Source organism: Syzygium oleosum, unplaced genomic scaffold, assembly GCF_021117445.2.
Source record: "Syzygium oleosum isolate NSW1041296 unplaced genomic scaffold, Sole_v2.1 Sole_v2.01, whole genome shotgun sequence".
NCBI lineage: Eukaryota > Viridiplantae > Streptophyta > Magnoliopsida > Myrtales > Myrtaceae > Syzygium > Syzygium oleosum.
In genome coordinates, this window is record NW_026607485.1 from 3902658 (window position 1) to 3922373 (window position 19716).

General features: G+C 38.6%; 2 protein-coding genes across 9 annotated transcripts in view; both read left to right on the top strand.

Moving 5' to 3' along the window:
• The window catches only part of LOC115693040 (disease resistance protein RUN1-like), a 40656-nt gene that overhangs the window by 8712 nt on the left and 12228 nt on the right, over window positions 1-19716 (top strand). The window lies entirely within an intron of this gene.
• Window positions 2203-9197, top strand: LOC115693042 (uncharacterized). 8 transcript variants are annotated; one of them, XR_008818390.1, is made up of 6 exons: window positions 2203-2772; window positions 3039-3137; window positions 3220-3288; window positions 6968-7102; window positions 8187-8242; window positions 8322-8690. XR_008818390.1 is itself a non-coding variant. In XM_056319544.1 (6 exons), the coding sequence occupies exons 2-6, from the start codon at window positions 3049-3051 to the stop codon at window positions 9085-9087; spliced, it is 342 nt and encodes a 113-aa protein (XP_056175519.1). In that variant the 5' UTR covers window positions 2203-2772; window positions 3039-3048; the 3' UTR covers window positions 9088-9197. The 8 variants fall into 8 exon arrangements, 4 of the variants coding, with proteins under 4 accessions (XP_056175519.1, XP_056175518.1, XP_056175521.1 ...); XR_008818391.1 differs by having other exon boundaries at window positions 3220-3279; XM_056319544.1 differs by lacking the exon at window positions 3220-3288 and adding an exon at window positions 9075-9197 and having other exon boundaries at window positions 8211-8242; window positions 8409-8481.

Consider the following 19716-nt stretch of genomic DNA (forward strand, 5'->3'; position numbering starts at 1 on the left):
CCCTCCGCGTCACGAACAAATTTCTATGGTGGTTTGCCCAAGCTAGAGTAAGAGAGCAAATGTTGCTACGCCCCCGAAATTTTTTTTTTGAGGAGCCCTATTTATACTGCGGCTAGGTTTTTTCATTGATTTAGCCATGGAAATAAATATAGTAGGAAAATGCCGCGATACTTAATTTTCGTGGCTAGATCCGTGGCTAGATTTAGTCACGGAAATAAATATAGTATGGAAATGCCGCGATAATTAATTTCCGTGGCTAAATCCGTGGCTAATTAGCCACGAATTTAGCCATGGAAATAAATATAGTAGGGAAATGCCGCAATACTTAATTTCCGTTGCTAAATCCGTGACTAATTAGCCACGGAAATTAATATAGTAAAAATTCGGCGTGTGTGGGCAATTCGTGGCTAAATTCGTGGCATTCATGGCAAAAATAAGAACGTCACAGAGCCATTTGAAGAAACCATGGTAAAGTTTTCTCTTCCTTCATAATGATTATTTTTACTAAATAAGTTATAGAAAAGTTTGTCCATTTACGTTCTGACATTAACAATGTTTTACAAATGCAGGAAGGAGGCTTATGATGACAACTGTTACAATGAAATTACACAAATCAATTTCTTTAAAATTCTATTTGATAGTATTCAACCACCGATAATGAATGTTCTTAAAAAGTTCTAAGTTGCTAATCTGTTTAAAAAGATGATATTTAAAAAAAAAATTCCTTTGCAAGGTCCCAAGGTATAATAAGAGTAAACACACTTTTTGATATATTTTCTTCATATTTTGTATTTTATAAATACCTGAATTTTCACTACTATTTCCATGGATTATGATGAAAGTAAAGATTAAGGTTGAGGTATGAAAGTAAAGATTAAGGCTAGTAAAAATGAAATTCGTGGCTAAATCCGTGGCAAATTTGCCATGGATTTAGCTACAAATTTGAAAAAAAATGAATTAGGCGTGTGTGGGCATTTTTTTTTCAAATTCGTAGCTAAATCCGTGGCTAATTTGCCACGGATTTAGCCATGAATTTGAAAAATAGGCTAGTAGAAATGAAATTCGTGGCTAAATCCGTGGCAAATTTGCCACGGATTTAGCCACGAATTTCATTAAAGGCTAGTAAAAATGAAATTCGTGGCTAAATCCGTGGTGACGAATTTCATTAAAGGCTAGTAAAAATGAAATTCGTGACTAAATCCGTGGCGAATTTAAAAAAAAAATGAATTAGGCGTGTGTGGGCAATTTTTTTGAAATTCGTGGCTAAATCTGTGGTAAATTTTAGCTACGAATTTCATTTTTACTAGCCTTTAATGAAATTCGTGGCTAAATCCGTGGCAAATTTGCCACGGATTTAGCCACGAATTTCAAAAAAATTGAATTAGGCGTGTGTGGGCAATTTTTTCAAATTCGTGGCTAAATCCGTAGTAAATTTGCCATGGATTTAGCCATGAATTTGAAAAATAGGCTAGTAGAAATGAAATTCGTGGCTCTAACCACGAATTTGAAAAAAATTGAATTAAGCGTGTGTGGGCAATTTTTTTTCAAATTCGTGGCTAATTTAGCCACGAATTTCATTAAAGGCTAGTAAAATGAAATTCGCGGCTAAATCCATGGCAAATTTGTCACGGATTTAGCCACGAATTTCAAAAGAAATAAATTAGGCATGTATGGGCAATTTTTTTCAAATTCGTGGCTAAATCTGTGGCAAAAGCTAGTAGAAATGAAATTCGTGGCTAAATCCGTGGCAAATTTGCCACGGATTTAGCCACGAATTTGAAAAAAATTGAATTAGGCGTGTGTGAGTTTGCCACGGATTTAGCTACAAATTTGAAAAAAATTGAATTAGGCATGTGTGGGCAATTTTTTCAAATTCGTGGCTAAATTTGCCACGGATTTAGCCACGAATTTGAAAAATAGGCTAGTAGAAATGAATTCGTGGCTAAATCCATGGTAAATTAGTTACGGATTTAGCTACGAATTTGAAAAAATTTGAATTAAGCGTGTGTGGAAAATTTTTTTCAAATTTGTAGCTAAATCCGTGATAAATTTGCCACGAATTTAGCCATGAATTTGAAAAAAATTTGAATCAGATGTGTGTGGGCAATTTTTTCAAATTCTTATCCACGAATTTAGCCACGGATCTTTAAATTTTTTTATATACCCGCTCACCCCGATTTTCTCTCTCTGTTCTCTCTCCCGCTCCCCACCCCCAAACCTCTCAATCACCCCGATTCTCTCTCTCTCTGTTCTCTCTCCCTCTCCCCACCCCCAAACCTCTCAATTCACCCCCAAAATCCAACCTCTAATTTGCTCGCGTCTCCGGCGAATTCGACGCCTCATCGTCGCAAATTCGCAGGTCCGATCCCGAATCCGGCGCTGCTTGTTGCGGTCTCCGGCGATGGCCACACACGTCTAGGGTTTTCCCGGCTCCAAACCCGATCGATTCGGCGGCGCTTCCGACGATGGACGGCAACAATATTCCCCTCCCCCTTCTCGCCGGTGGTTTCCGCCCCCTCGGAGCTCGGAATCAGTGGTTTTCCGGTTCGTTATCTCGAGTTTCTTCCAGCGGCTCGCCTAAATTCGGCGAGGTGCGATCGAGATTCGCCATGGCTAGCTCCGGCGATGGAGAGAACGGCGAGAACCGCTGGACGCGACCGGACCGCGACGAGCCCGGCGATCCGTCGTTGATCGTCGCGTCCTCGGTGGAGTGCGGGCCGAGCTAGAGGGTTTCGAGGGGGGCAGCCGAGGAGATTGGGACTCTAAATCCAGGTTGCCAATCTTAAGTTGTTTCCCCTTTTTCTCTTTTTATGAGGTTTTGACTTTACCATGAAGAGTTAAATTCATAATGTGAAACTGAGTACGTGTTCTCAAAGTTGTGATTGTGAGCTATTCTTGTGATCTCCTCGATTGTTCTAGTAGTGATTCATTTCTATTCTCCCTATGGATATTGGTTGTTCACTGAGTTGTGTGAATGTCTTATACATTATTTTACCATTTCTGCTTGCTGTGTCTAATGATTTAGACTTTTTTAATAGGATCTGACAAATGGAAAAGATACTTTGGTACATGTGTTCGATTTTCAGCACAAAAGATGTGTCGGTTCAAAGACAATTAAGAGTGCTTCCTCTGGTGTGGTATGCTTCTATAACCCGGGGGTTGACATGTTGCTTGGCACTGTTGCAGTGGGTTCATTTGTTCTTCAATTAATTGTTTTAGGTGATTGTCGATGGTACTTATGCTCTACATGCGAGGTTGCGGTCTTTGCTAGATATTCGGGTTGCTGTTGTGATGTGGACATCGAACCCTATCGAGGAGGAGGTGCTAGGGACTCGTTATTCTATCCGCTAGGCCCGATCACTCGAGCGAGAGCGAAGGAATTCAAACAAGCTGTCGGTATCATGGTTCAAGATATTTGGAATGGAGACAATCTGGATTCGAGACTTGAAGATTTTGAAGCTCCTTGGCGCAACATGATTACTCTTGGTCCAGCGAATTCCGAAGGAGCTTAGAATTGACGAATACCGAATTGGCTCAAATTTGGATGGATGCTTGGAAATGGGCCGCTGATCAATAATCACTACTTTAGTAGTGATTGATGATGTTTTTTAGCGATTTGGAGTCGTTTAGATGAACTTTTAGGCCCTTTTTCCATTTTTGGACGAATTTTTAGCAATTAAGGTTATTTTTATAATTTTAATCCTAGTAGGATTAGGATTAGGATTAGCATCCTATATAAGGTTGCTTATAGATTTCTAAGAGGAGAGACAGAATTTTATATAGAGAAGTTTTCTTATTGAGTTCTCTTGAGGACTAGATCTTATCAAGGCTCCCTTGTGGCGATCGAATTCAATTTATCGAGCAAGATCGTGAATTCTCTTGTTCGTGGCATTATAGCGTGGATTGGTTGACACAGGTTCGTCGACAGATCGCGTTCATACCGAGATTACCAATCACAGGTTCGATTGGGGGTCGAGGTCAGCAATTCGTAACTCAAAGATCTTCGTAGAACGATCATCTTCCGCATAGATTCATATCATCTGGTATCAGAGCCAGTTCTACAAGGTCTAGTTATCCTACTTTTACTGCTTTTCATTCATCAATCTAGGGTTTATAGAAACTAGGGTTTATAGAATTAGGGTTCTGAATTTGTTCTTGCTGTGATTTCAATTTTAATTTAGGGTTTTCGGTCCTAGTTGTTTTTTTTTATATTGTACTTGAGTTCGTAAAAAAAAAGCCAAAAAAAAAATCGGCAAAAAAAAGCAATTCGTGAATGGCCGACACCTAAGACAGTAGGAGAGGTGCGCAGCTTTCATGGTTTAGCCAGTTTCTATCGTTGATTTGTAAAAGATTTCAACACCATCGCCGCACCTTTAACCGAGGTTATCAAGAAGCACGTGGGTTTCACTTGGGGAGAAGAGCAAGAGAGAGCATTCAATCTGTTAAAGGATAAGCTGACTAATGCTCCTTTGTTATCTTTACCGAATTTCAGTACTACTTTTGAGATAGAATGCGATGCTTCTGGTACAGGAATTGGAGCTGTGTTGATGCAAGGAGGACGTCCCATAGCGTATTTTAGCGAAAAGTTAAGCGGAGCGACATTGAATTATCCGACTTACGATAAAGAAATGTATGCTTTGATGCGAGCTTTGGAGACTTGGCAACATTACTTGTGGCCAAAAGAGTTTGTGATCTACACCGACCACGAGACCTTAAAGTACTTGATGGGGCAGCAAAAGTTGAACAAAAGACATGCCAAATGGATGGAGTTCATTGAGACTTTTCCATATCTAATCAAGTACAAAAAAGGTAAGGAAAATGTGGTAGCCGATGCACTTTCTCGAGGGTACGCAATTCTAACTACTCTAGGAGCAAAGTGTCTAGGTTTCGAGCATATCAAAGGTTTATACGCTGACGATGATGATTTTGGAAGAGTATTTGAAGCTTGTGAGCATGCTGCGTTTGAAAAGTTTTATAGGCATGATGGATATCTCTTTCGTGAAAATAAGTTGTGTTTGCCTAGATGCTCTTTGCGCGAGTTATTAGTGCGAGAGGCACATAGTGGTGGTTTGATGGGGCATTTTGGAATCAATAAGACTTATGAAGTGCTGCATGAACATTTTTTTTGGCCACACATGAAACGAAATGTCACACGAGTTTGCGAGAGATGTATCGCATATAAGCAGGCTAAGTCTACGATTAAACCACATGGTTTATATACACCTTTGCCTATCCCGATGCATCCTTGGGTTGATATCTCTATGGATTTTGTGTTAGGATTGCCTAGGTCTAAGCATGTCAAGGATTCTATTTTTGTGGTTGTTGATCGATTTTCAAAGATGGCTCATTTTATACCTTGTCATAAATCTGATGATGCATCGAATGTTGCTAAATTGTTCTTTCGTGAGGTTGTGCGTTTGCATGGCATGCCTAGGTCCATTGTTTCTGATCGAGATACTAAATTTCTAAGCTACTTTTGGAAGACATTGTGGAAGAAGTTAGGTACACAACTTTTATTCTCTATTACTTGTCATCCACAAACTGATGGTCAAACTGAAGTAGTTAACAGGACTTTAGGGATATTGTTGCGTGCTATCATTAAAAAGAACATTAAGTCTTGGGAAGATTGTTTACCGCATATTGAGTTTGCTTATAATAGAAGTGTGCATTCTGCTACTAAATTCACACCGTTTGAGGTTGTCTATGGTTTTAATCCCTTAACTCCGTTAGATTTAACTCATTTGCCTGTTGCTAAGCGTGTGGATTTAGATGGTGCTAAGAAAGCTGAATTTGTGAAGACTTTGCATGAGAAAACACGGCTGAATATTGAGCTTAAGACAGAGCAGTATGCAAAGCAAGCCAACAAAGGGCGCAAGAAAGTAGTGTTTGAGCCCGGTGATTGGGTTTGGGTTCATATGCGCATAGAGTGTTTCCCCAAACAGCGACGCTCTAAATTGCTACCGCGAGGGGATGGACCATTTATGGTGTTGGAAAGAGTCAACGATAATGCTTACAAGCTTGACCTTCCAGGTGAGTATGGTATTAGTGCTACTTTCAATGTTTCTGATTTGACTCTTTTTGATGCAGACGCTGATTTGAGGGCAAATCCTTTGCACGGAGGAGGGAATGATGTGGACATCGAACCCTATCGAGGAGGAGGTGCTAGGGACCCGTTATTCTATCCGCTAAGCCCGATCACTCGAGCGAGAGCGAAGGAATTCAAACAAGCTGTCGGTATCATGGTTTAAGATATTTGGAATGGAGACAATCTGGATTCGAGACTTAAAGATTCTGAAGCTCCTTGGCGCAACATGATTACTCTTGGTCCAGCGAATTCCGAAGGAGCTTAGAATTGACGAACACCGAATTGGCTCAAATTTGGATGGACGCTTGGAAACGGGCCGCTGATCAATACTCACTACTTTAGTAGTGATTGATGATGTTTTTTAGCGATTTGGAGTCGTTTAGATGAACTTTTAGGCCTTTTTCCATTTTTGGACGAATTTTTAGCAATTAAGGTTATTTTTGTAATTTTAATCCTAGTAGGATTAGGATTAGGGTTAGCACCCTATATAAGGTTGCTTATAGATTTCTAAGAGGAGAGACAGAATTTTATATAGAGAAGTTTTCTTCTTAAGTTCTCTTGAGGACTAGATCTTATCAAGGCTCCCTTGTGGCGATCGAATTCAACTTATCGAGCAAGATCGCGAATTCTCTTGTTCGTGGCGTTATAGCGTGGATTGGTTGACACAGGTTCGTCGACAGATCGCGTTCATACCGAGATTACCAATCACAGGTTCGATTGGGGGTCGAGGTCAGCAATTCGTAACTCAAAGATCTTCGTAGAACGATCATCTTCCGCACAGATTCATATCATCTTGTAATTTCTTTTTCAAAAATTGCACGACTCATTTGATTCGTTCTTAAAGATAATTGTATGATCAGATTCGTCTCTTCTCTGGATCAGGTTGGTGGTGTCCATTTTAGCCTCCTTTCAAAGGTCCAATATGATATTGGAGACTCTCGTTCACTGGATTCTCTCATTGACAGCATCTTTCCATTGTTTAGGAGACACATTGAGCCAGATTTACACCATGCACAGGTTGGTCTTTCATGTTTGCCATTTTTAAGCTTGCTGTCCTTGCTTATTTTTTGGACTTCTATGCAGATTAGAATCAACAATAGCTTTGTTTCATCATTCAGGGAAGCAATCTACAAGATAAAATGCAGAAGCAATGTTTGTATTGTGCAATTTTCAAATTTAAATCTGGGAGAAATCATTACCTTCACTAGGATAAGACTTTGACCTCATTCATGTTTATTTGCTTACTTTGTCTTTTTGTTTGAGTGTGTATTTTGGTCATATATTTCTTGCCATCTATTACAGTGGATCTCTAATGAGTGCTAGTTCTGCTCTAGCTTCTTCTCCCTGTACATTTTTTTAATTTGTGTACGCCACTACTCTGTCCCCCCCCCCCCCCCAACAGTAAAATTCATATAGCAAAAAGTTATCCTGTGTAAACCATGAAATGCAGGTATAAAAGAGTGAGGATAGTTAAAATCATGATGGAACCTGTCCTATGTTAGTCATCTCAGGGTACAAAAGTTCTGAGACGGTCACTGTTTTGGTGAACCTTTCTATGCGTGACCATACGAAGGGGCCTATTACTGATATGTCGGACAGTAATTTATTTTGAATTCAGGAATTGCAATATTAAAGTAATACTCTGAAAAGACTAATTGAGTTTAGTGGGACTGATGCAGAGTTATGATCCAATGCTTATATGTAAACCCCATTGGGACTTGTGAGTACTTTTTTTTTGTTTAACTAACAAAAAGAGGCAGTAATCTACTTCCTTGTTATTCTTGACACATTTTATTGTTCGATACTTTAGTTGTTCTTGGGATTCTTTAAAATTTGTTTCATGGTGTATAATCAACAAACTTTTTCGTCAATAGTGCCTTCTTCACAAGTAACTACTGTTACTTGTGATGTGTATTTACATCATGATTACTTAAAATGCTGTGTTAAGAGTATGTCGTACTGAAAGTCATGATCCGTGGTAGTTTTTCAAGAAGTTATAAACAAAACATGCTATTATGAACGCCATCCCCTGTTTGAATAAATTTTTCCTATGTGTTTTGTGGTGGGAACTTTGAATTAATAGTGCAACATAACGTTACAGTCTCCAGATTCCTTTCCTGCCCAGGTTCTCCAAGGAAATGAAGCTCAAACAGATAAGTAAGTATATCTGCAAGCTGCTACTCTTTTGTAACGAGTGAACTTGGTTGTGGGGGGTGACATCCTCTTTTGCTTTTAGCTTTATTGAGATGTACCTGAGACCTCCATCAGCCAGTGAAGAAGCACGAATAAACGATTGGATTAAGGTGCGCCAATCTGGTATTAGGTACTATCTTTCCCTGGGTGACCAGAGGATTGTGGACAAGCATTTCATTATCCGACCCAAAGCAGAGTTTGAGGTAAGAAACATCTCATATTTCATTACACTAAATAGTCGTCCTTTGAGTTGACTTGATGATTTACTATGCTGATGTCTTGTCCTCTTTATCAGTTTTGTAAGGTTTCTATTTCACTCCTATGAACCTTGACATGCAGCTAGATATAGCATTTGAGATAGTTTTCTTCTGCAATTTGAGAATTGGCATATGTAAGAATCAACTTACACACATATATTTGGTAGTAGCCATGAGAGTAACATTTCCATAGAATATTTCCAAACAACTGTATCAAGGAATTATGAAGATGGAAACTTTTGGTGGTACTCCGATTAATAGTCATAGTTGCTTCATTTTTTAAGTTGTCAATTTGTATGGCTACAAATAATTATGTTTACTCAATGCTGCATGTTAGATAATTGTCTGATCTCAATTGATAGCGTCATTTCATGGCTTTGACTAACTTTGTCTGAGCAGACTTGTCTTTTGCAATTTGGCAATTCAATAAAATTATTGACTTTGGCTGATTTTTTATCCTTGAGTTGTGTTCCTACTAAAATTCTGATGAATTGAGGGGCTATTCAGGTCTGTCTCTCTTTGATCTTATATTGAAACAGGTTGGATGGATGACACTAGGTGGATTGCTGCCTCTGGGTTACACAGTTGTGGTCAGTTACAATTCGTGGCAAATTAGCGACGAATACAATTCGTGGCAAATTAGCCATGAATTTTGCCACGAATTTTTGTTTTTTTGGGGCAAAATTAGCGACGAATTTTGCGACGAATACAGTTCGTTGCAAATTAGCCTCGAATTTTCCCACGAATTTTTTTTATAAAAAAAAATAGAATATTTTTTTTTGTTTTTTTGGGGCAAAATTAGCGACGAATACAGTTCGTTGCAAATTAGCCTCGAATTTTCCCACAAATATTTTTTTTTGTTTTTTCGCGGCAAATTAGCAACGAATACAATTCGTGGCAAATTAGCCACGAGTTTTGCCACGAATTTTTTATAAAAAAATAGATTTTTTTTGTTTTTTCGAGGTAAATTAGTGATGAATTTTGTGACGAATACATTTCGTGGTAAATTAGCCACGAATTTTGCCACAAAATTTTTATAAAAAAATAGAATTTTTTTTTGTTTTTTAGGGGCAAATTAGCAACGAATTTTGCAACAAATACAGGTCGTGGCAAATTAGTCACGAATTTTGCCACGAATTTTTTTAAATAAAAAAATAGAATATGTTTTTTTGTTTTTTCGGGGCAAATTAGCGACGTATACATTTCGTGGCAAATTAGCCACGAATTTTTTTAATAAAAAAATAGAAATTTTTTTTTGTTTTTGTTTTTCGCGGCAAATTAGCGACGAATTTTGCGACGAATACAATTCGTGACAAATTAGCCACGAATTTTGCCACGAAATTTTTTTTTAATAAAAAAATAGAATATTTTTTTTGTTTTTTCGCAGCAAATTAGCGACGAATACAATTCGTGGCAAATTAGCCACGAATTTTGCCACGAATTTTTTTTAATAAAAAAATAGAATATTTATTTTTGTTTTTTCGAGGCAAATTAGCTACGAATACAGTTCGTGGCAAATTAGCCACGAATAATTAGCAACGAATTTGTCGCGAATAATTAGCGATGAATTTTGTCACGAATTTTTTTTCGTCGCTAAATTTTGCGACGATGTATTAGCGACGAAATTTTTTCATCGCTAATTTAGCGACAAATTTTGCCAAATTTTTCGTGGCAAAATTCGTGGCTAAAACCTTATTTTTTTATAGTGATCGTTTGCTCAGTCGCCGTTGTTGCTCGCATGCTATCTTTGTAAACCCTAGGTTTGTCATCTTCTCTCCCTAGCTCAATTGGCTGGAAAAATTAGGGCTCCAAGGGCAAAATTAGGGCTCAAAGGGAAAAAAATAAGGTTGTTGGTGCAATTGTGGGGACGACAGTACTAGAGAAGGAATTGCAAAACAATGAAGTTGTGATTGTGGGGACCTCAATTTGTTTAATCAATTCAGTCCGTTAACCTTGTTGCTTTGTTTCCATTACACAATAATTATTAAGTCATTCTTTAATTAATTAATTATGATTGTGGGGACCTCCATATGAATCATTCTTTAATTAATTAATTGTGATTGTGGGGACCTCCATATGAATAACATGGACATCAGGCATTGACCTCCTTTCTATTTGAATAACATGTCCCAATATAGTTTCGATAGGTGGCCCTAACCTTGGGTTCATTCCCTAAGGTCAGTACACCATTTCATTTCTGTATGATACCTATTCGGTTCATATTAAGTCCATTTGCACATAAGCATGGGTCTAAGCAACTTTAAGCAACAAGAAGTTTCCCTCGAGACTTGTCATCCCGCACAATCATTTCAACAACAATTAAAGTTTGTCCCATCCCTCCCTCGTTAACATAAGCATGCGTCTAAGTAACTGCTTGATTAGATGATTACCAGAAAAAAAGAAAGCAACATCACTAATTGACAACTTCTAGTGTCAAAGGTATAGTGACCATGGTTACTCAAATCTCATCCCTCCCTCGCCAACCATAAATACAATTGCAATCCTTGGTTACCGCGGCCCGCTAGACCCTCCCAAGCTCGAAGTGCATATTGGCGTGTCTAGCCATGCGGTTCCTCTTTCGATCTCGGCCCAGCCAATTTTGTATGTGTTTCACCGAAAAGGTGAAAAATCTAATATAAGGATGGAAATTGATGGATTTTTGCGAACGTGGTTTGTCGTTACTTTTTTTCAAGAAAGTAAATGATTTTTTTAAAGTAGAGGTACTTAAAGGGTACGAGGATAATAAAAATGCCGTAATTTAAAAGTTCTAAAGGAGTAAATTTGCTGGAATATAATTAACGTCTGAATTATTGCCGGCATATCGAACATGCAGTTTTGTAAAAAAACACAAAAATAAAAATTAACAAAGAAATAATAAAAATAGTAAAAAATAAAGAACCCTCCCCAGGCCATCCATAAAGCCCGATCGCTTCAGCTCCAGTTGCTTCGCCATCTTCATTCAACACAAGCACACTTCAGCTACACGACTGAAGCTCCTCTCTATGGAGGAGTCGTCTTCCCCGCAACCACAACCCTCCATGGACGAAGCTCTTCCCTCTTTGCCGCCACCGCCGCAGGCTCAAGCTCAGCAGCAGGGACTGAACCATGACTCGCTCCTCGCCCGACCAATACTGCTATGATCTTCATCAACGAAATCGAAATTACTCATTCTGACATGTTTAATGCCGTCGTCGTCCACGGCCTCCAAGGCTTCACCACGCTACTGATATTCTATTCTCTTGCAACATCGAGAAGATAACGTCTCTGGCGTTCCCGTTCCAGCAGCTGCTGATATTTCTATTCCCCGTGGCCTCGCATGTGCCTCATCTCGTGCGACGCGAGAGCTCGATGATCTTCACCGTCGACCACTTCTCGATTTTTACCAGAGCGCGAAGCTACATCAGCAATGTGCGGTTCCACGTCGTGCCGAATCAGTATCTTGCGATGGCCTCGACCTCTTCAAATCTTCAGGTGAAAGTTGTTATAGCTCAATTGATTGAGTCAGGGGATGTCTAAATGCTTCTTTAAGTGGAATGCATTGTCCCCGTTCTCTCTGTTTTGAGGCGGGAGGAAGTTTTTCTTTAGCTATGGATAATGTAAGGCGACTGTTTAAAGAAATGCCTCAGAGGGATTGCTTCGCTTGAAACATGATAATGATCATCTGTTGGTGTCTTCATCGGCTTTATTCAAGGACTTTTGAGTCCGTTGCACTTGGGTAGAATAAGCTGAATGAGGAGATTGAATAAGATTTCGGTCAGTCATTGACTGGATTTGCATGCTGAGTGTTTTGGTGGATGGGATGAGCTGCAGGGGAACAATTCATAGGGAAGTCACCCCCCAGTTCCATAGAAACCGTGAAAACCATAGATGAACATTGGCAAAGTATAGTACAAAAGTGAGTAGAGACGATGAAATCCCCGATTCTGGAGAGTGAAGTGTTCTGGTGATTTGGTTACGCTAAAATTTGAGTATACCAGCCGCTTTGCTTGATCTTGCTTGGTTGGGAATCAAGGAAACAAGTCGCTCCCTGAGGTCGGGAAATATTTGCTTGTCGCTATATCGGGTTACTTCGATTGTTGATGATTCTTCATGTTGAGGATCGCTTGCCAAACCTGTGACAAAGAAAAAAGAATTGCCATATTCGAGAGACCAATATGCATCTCATGTGGTTAGACTGAAAGCTCCAAATCGAAGCTAAGTTCCCTGTTCTTCTTCTATTTCTGTTCTCCTATTTCATATTGGAGAGACCAATCAAAACATTTTCAACATGCACCAGAAGTTAAACGGCTCGAAGCCGAGTCGTCATGGGCCGAGATTTTGTCATAATATCTTTGCGCGTTGCCTGCTTCCCAACTTTTATTCTATCCATCGGTCATTGACAATTCCATCTTCGTCAATTCAAGGACCCAAAAACAGGTAATCGATCATCGAATCTCTTTCTCTCTCTATCGATGTATGTGCGCGTGTTTCGGTACTCAGTTGCCTTTGTTCCCTCTAATTGCTTGAAAATTCCCTTGAATTACTGATTACCTGTGATGTGAACTTGCTGGAACTACAGCATCTGGTGTTGATGGGAACTTATTTTAAAAGTTCAATTGATGCTCGACAACTATCGATCGAGAGAAGAGAGGTTAAAAGAAAATTAATATAAAGAGTGGAAATTCCCAGTAGAGTGAGAAGTCATTAGATGAAGTTCTTGGTGAGAGAAAAGAAATAAAAGAGGCATTCTTGTGAGAGGGAGAAGAGAAAAGAAATTATTGCTTGTCTTGTCCTATGACTGGATTCACGATCAGAATGAAACCCGTTTGTTGTTGTGTTGTTTCTGTTCATCCCCATTTGGGAGTATATTGTGATATTTTTAAATCTCATTTGGGTGTATTGATAGGCGGTTGATTTTCTAGACATTTTCATATGTTTCCACATCATTTTCCAAGTGAAGCTTGGTCTACTGTTACTGTCTTAATGCTGGACGATCCATGTCATGCGCGAATTGAGTGAACTCTGACCCTGTTCAAGTATGGTCTTCATTACTCATGATGAGGTGTTCACATGTGATCTTTTTTTTTGGTCAATGTTCACATGTGGTTGATTTCCATTCATTTTGGCATGTTGAGACGTTATACTTATAGGTGAAATGTGGCTGTGCATGCTGGTTATTGCTGTTGGGTCTCCATTAAGCTTGAAATAAGTGGCATTAGGTTCCATTTGTTAAGATTCGGCGCCCAATCACAAGGAAAGAGAGAGTAAAAACGAAAAAAAGATATCCAGACACAAGGTTTTTATCGTGATTCACCCTTAAACTAATATTATGTCCAGCAAAGGATTTCACTATAATTAATACCTCGTACCCTTTTGTTACATCACTCTCAATTACAATAAAAAGAGAGTATATATAGGCATTCAGTAGCTATTTATGGGTATAAACCCAAACTATCGATAAAATATGGGCTCAAACTATAAAAATCATCAATTATGTTGATCCAAACTTGGCCAATTAATTATGAACATGGACTCTCTCTTAGTCCATACCTTGCATGACACGGAATAATTTTTAAGTTCTTATACAATCTACATATATTCTAAGAGTCGTCACTAGTCATTGTTGGGGACTCGGCCGTGAGAGGGCCAGCGTCAGAAAGGTGTCGGTAATAGCCGCAGGTTCGACAGGGAGGCCTCCGGACGTGATGGAAAAAAATTGCAAGAAAGCGAAGCAATATTCGCACAACATGGGCCCGTGATGGGCTATATGCTCTTTCTCTTCCTCCTCTTTTCAAGCGGTGGTCCTCTCTCTTCTCAATTGTGATCACCTCTCTCTCTATAGTGTCTCACTTTTGGCCGTGTATTCTATTGTGTTGTGGCCTCCTTTATAATTGTGAGGACTATGCTATATTTATAACGAAAACCTAGGTTTAATCAGATTAAAAAGGCTTAATTTCAAGCCTCATTAAAGATTAATGGGCTCTATTAACTCTTTAAGTTCAAAGCCTTTTATTAATTAAACTCAAAATGGCCTAAATTTCAATTAATCAAAGCTCAACAAGGCCATTTTCTCTCTGTGAATTTCGGCCGGTGCATGGGCTTGGCCGAATGGGCCCAGTCCAATTGATCCAATTAAGTTTAGCACTTTTCACTTAAAATCCATCTGCCGCCGGTTCAATTTTGATGCGATTTATGAACCTATCTATATGAAAAGTAAAGTGCGAAAAAGTAAACTCGATATGAGTCGGACAAAAAATATACATTGTCTCATGAACTAAGACCTAATCTAATCACGCATGTACCTGAAACTAGGGAATGCAACTAAGTATGAATTATACCTAGCCCTTAGATTTGATTTTAAGCTAAATGCAATACCATTTTCTTTTTATCATTTTTCTATTTCCCATTTCTCTTATACTTTTCATCTAAGGTATGTGTGCTCTAAAATATAATCTACTCCAAAAATCATGAAATGTAATTCCCTAAACTAGATGAGATTCGATTGAAACTATTCCTAAGATGCGACTACCTAATTGCAACTTGCATTTTCCTATGACTGTTTTTATCATCATCATCATCATCATGATTATTATTATTATTTATTTATTTACTCTTTTACTTATTTACTAATGCCCCAACACCTCTTTTCTTTCTTTCTTTCTTTTTTATTTAAGTGGGTATTATGACGTTCACGTCCTCATGATAATGACGAATTAGTACTAGCAATATGTGTAAATATAGGAGAAAGACGCCACAGCACAAGTATGCAAATTGTATTAACCAACCAACGCAAGTCTATACAAGGTCTAGGGACTTCATACAGCCACTCGAAACTCGTTCGGTCAAATGCGGGACACATACGTTCAAAGACGATTTTCGGTCAGCAAGGACTAGAGCAGTAATCAAACGCACGTGCTCCGAACAACAATCGATAACCAAACATGCTATATTCGTTAAACACATCATAGGTGCTGAATACTAATCTCGTGATCAATACAAGCAATTCAGAAGTACAATTCAACAACAAAATCAAAGTCGAACAAAGCAAATAAGAGCATCTATGATTGAAGGACTCTCTATGGAACATAGTAGTTATCATGTTGCAAGGTCAGTGTCTCGAACAATAACATTCAAATCGCACTAGTAACTTTCTAATTGATCAATGGTGAGAGTTAAAAAATCTTGAGGTATCCGAGGCAAACCATCGAACATGTGATACACATTTCGGTCAAGTAGCGTCGACACGCAATCAAAGTAAAGATTCATTTTCAAATCATCACATCAGCAATAATACAAGTTCAAATTATCAAAAGAAAAAAACATTAACCGAAATCAATTTTCACGCAAACATATCTATATATCTCTCAGCCTCTGCTTCGCGTGTAGAACAACCGAAGGCGATAATTACCTTGAAAGTGCAGATGTTGATCGGGAATATGATCGGATCAAAGGTAGACATCATCCGAGATGACAAGGCTGAGAATCGGACCCAACAAAGGATGAACGAAAAAACTTCAAGCACTTCAAACTCCCTGGCCGAGAAATAGGGGCTAATAGAGGAACTACTGCCGCCGCGGTACCGGTGATTGCAGCTGTTGCTAGTGGATTCAGGATCACGGAAGGGAACGAAGATAAAGAAGTCCAGGGAGAGAATCGAATTGGGCCCGATCAATACATGGGCTTAATGGGACGAGTAATGGGCCGCAGTGAATTGGGCATGGTTAAGACGACGTGGGCCGGACCGTGTCCTTTAAAAAATCACACCAAATTGGACTATGGCTCTCTCTCTTTTTTATTATTTAAGTTTATTATTATATTCTTTTACAAAAATGCATGTCCGATTTACCTGCAAAAATGCAGGTGCGGGATATATGACAATTATTCTTTCGATCATGCATTGTGCACAATTTAATGCGTTTTCCCCATAATGCAGTTAGCTTATGTTGACAATGTGGATATTGGCGATATGGAATTGGCCTGCGTAACGGAAAGTCACCTTGAGGGATTGATTGGACAAAGAATGTAGTAAAGAAAGCCATCAGTCTAATGACGTGAAGTGACCTGCTTAAATGCTTTTGATGATGCTCACCCGTCACTTATAAGTAGACATTCGAAGACTATCATTTCATTGCACAAAATTGGTATAAGATCTTTCACGTAATGTTAAATCATGTAGTAACAACATAGGATGTACCTAGTCAAATAAAAATGAGTACATTCAATATTTAAGCACTAAATAAGATGAGAAGGAATCATGTGGACAACATGATTGATGTGACCGACATATAAAAAAAAAGCCTTTCTTTTAACGATGTTTATTAAGCTACTAAGAGTTTGTGGTCGTAGCAAGTTTCCAGTTTCACTACCCACCGGGTGTGTGTATAATGCCTTTAGGATGATATTAATTTGTTCATGGCACACAATCGCTATAAACAATAGGAGAGATTATTTGAAATTTTAATACGATGACAGTAAGTTATAAACTGGGGGCTATTGGGAAGACTGTAATGGTGTAGAACCTGAAACTTGAAATCTAAATAAGTTTTTTTGTGTTTTTTTATCTATGTATTCGCGTGATCCTGTGGTCCTTCATTGCATTAGATGATGAGTGTATAATCTGGAACAAAAAATAGCCAAGTAGATATTTCTGCACCACTAGTAGATGCCCCAGTGTCCTTAGTTCCATCTAGTCCATTTCGTAAGTCTGAAGCGTCTAAGATTGATTGGCTTCATTGAGGTAATAGACTTTTATTTTATAACTTATTAATGTTTTATATTCTTTGTGTGTCTAACTATAAGTTGTGGTCAATGGATCATAGTAACAAGTGATGGTCATTAAAGGTGATGATTCACTGCAATTGTTCAATTAATAATACAAGTGGAACTTGGGTAGACCCTGAAATCAACCTAGAATCTGTGATAGGGTAGGTTCCAAGTTCCAAAAAATGAGGAACCTATTCTCATGAGTAGGTTCCAAGTAGAACCTGTACGAAACATGGAACCATTTACCCATAGTATCGATTCATGCAATGACTTCTCATTTTAATTGTATTTATTTGAACCGTAATGCCAGGAAAATTGGTCTTTTGTATTCTCTTTAATGAATGACAAGCTTGTTTAGTATTGTTGCGTTCATTTTCATTTTGTTTAACAAAAAATGAAATGAAAAAAAAGAACCTATTGGACCCTAAAACCTACCTTGGAACCTGTGACAGGGTAAGTTTCAGGTTCCAAGTTCCGATGGGTAGGTTCCAGGTTCCAAAAAATAAGAAACTTATATCCGAAGGTAGGTTCCAAGTTCCAAGTTACAGGTGAAACCTATAAAAAACCTGGAACCGCTCACTCCTGGTAATGAGAACGAAACTTGCATATTGTGAATTAGTCAAAAGTCAACTCTACAAGGGGTGGAGCCCACCACTGATTACGACATTTTAGGGTTGATGTATATAGGGAAAGAGGAGACACTCTTTCATTATTAGGTGATAATATTATATGGGGAAGTGGAACAAAACTTGCATATTGTGAATTAGTAAAAAGTCAACTCTACAATGGGCGGAGCCCACCACCGATTACGGGGTAGATGTATATAAGAAAGAGGAGACACTATTTCATTATTTGGTGAAAATATTGTCTTGGGAAGTGGAACGAAAATTGCATATTTTGAATTAGTCAAAAGTCAACTGTACAAGGGGCGAAGCCCACCACCGATTACGCGATTTTAGGTGAGATGTATATATGGAAAGAGGAGACACTATTTCATTATTTGATGAAAATATTATATGGGGTAGTCACAATGGATGACTGTACCGCTATTATAACGCCCTCCCATGTCTTCGAGTAGACATCCCAACCAAAGTAGCTTTGATGGTGCATGAGCAAAACTCGATATTTTTTTTTTCTGTGCCAGAGCGAGTGGTTGTGATCTGTTTCTTGCTAAGCCATAAGATAAGTGTGTTGCCCAAAAGAAATAGTAGCCCATAGTGGAGGGACCATGTTGAGGGTCATTAACCCAGTTAGTACTGGAAGAAGTTGTCAACTCCATAGTAAAATGAGTAGAAAAGTAAACGCCATAATGTGCCCCTAATGTAGCAAAGAATTCGAAGTACCATAGAAAAATGAGTCGTATGAGGCGCGGTCATGTACTGACAAACAATATGAACATAGGGGATGTCAGGTCAAGTAAAGGTGAGATATACAAGACTGCCGACCAGCTGTCGTTAGATTGTAAGATTTGAAAAAGGATTTTCATCTTTGGCATTAAATTTGGCATTGGTCTCAATAGGAGTTGTAGCAACCTTCTTATCAGCGAGTCCATCTCGAGAAAGAAGATCGTTGGCTTATTTGCTTGTGAAAGATAATATCTAGAGGACTCTGAACTAACATTGAAGCCTAAAAAGTAGTTGAGTCACCTCAATCTTTCATTTCAAACTGTTGACTAAGATATTGCTTGAGTTTTGAAATGCCTATGTGTCCATCGCTAGTAATAATCATGTCGTCTACACAGAAGAGCAGCATTACATACCTTCAGAATGTGCGCCAAGCAAAAAGAGCATAGTCATTGGGACTGAATTTGAAGCCAAAAGATTTCATGATTGAGCTAAACTTGGAATATCATGCACGAGGAGTTTCAGGCCATATAATGGTCGACGCAATCGACAAACTTTATAAGAAGAATGAATATATCTAAGGAGAGGCACCATATAAGCTTCCTTAAGGATATCGCCATTTAGAAGTACATTTTACATCCATGTAGCACTGATTACGCCATTTTAGAGTTGACTTGTATAACAAAGGACAAAAACTACTTTAGCGAAAACATTATCCGGAGAGTTACTTTTTTTTTTTTTTTTTTGTAACCGAGGTATCCGGGCCAGCTTGCGCGTACCTCGACTATTCCTCGGGGGAGACTAGCACAGCAACCCACCGCCATGGCCCCCCACTTAAATCACAAGTGCTCAGCTAGGGAATCGAACCTGAGACCAGTGCGCCTAATCACACAATCCCAAGTACGCCCTAATCAACTGAGCTATCCATGGGTGGGTCGAAGAGTCACTATTTCATTTCACATATTTTCAAATTGACACTTTCTTCATAACAATTTAAGCCTGACACTATTTTTGCTTTCTATAATTGTCCCATGCTTATGGGAATGATATTAGACTCAAAGGTATAAAGTCTATACTTTTAATTTGAAACTTTGAA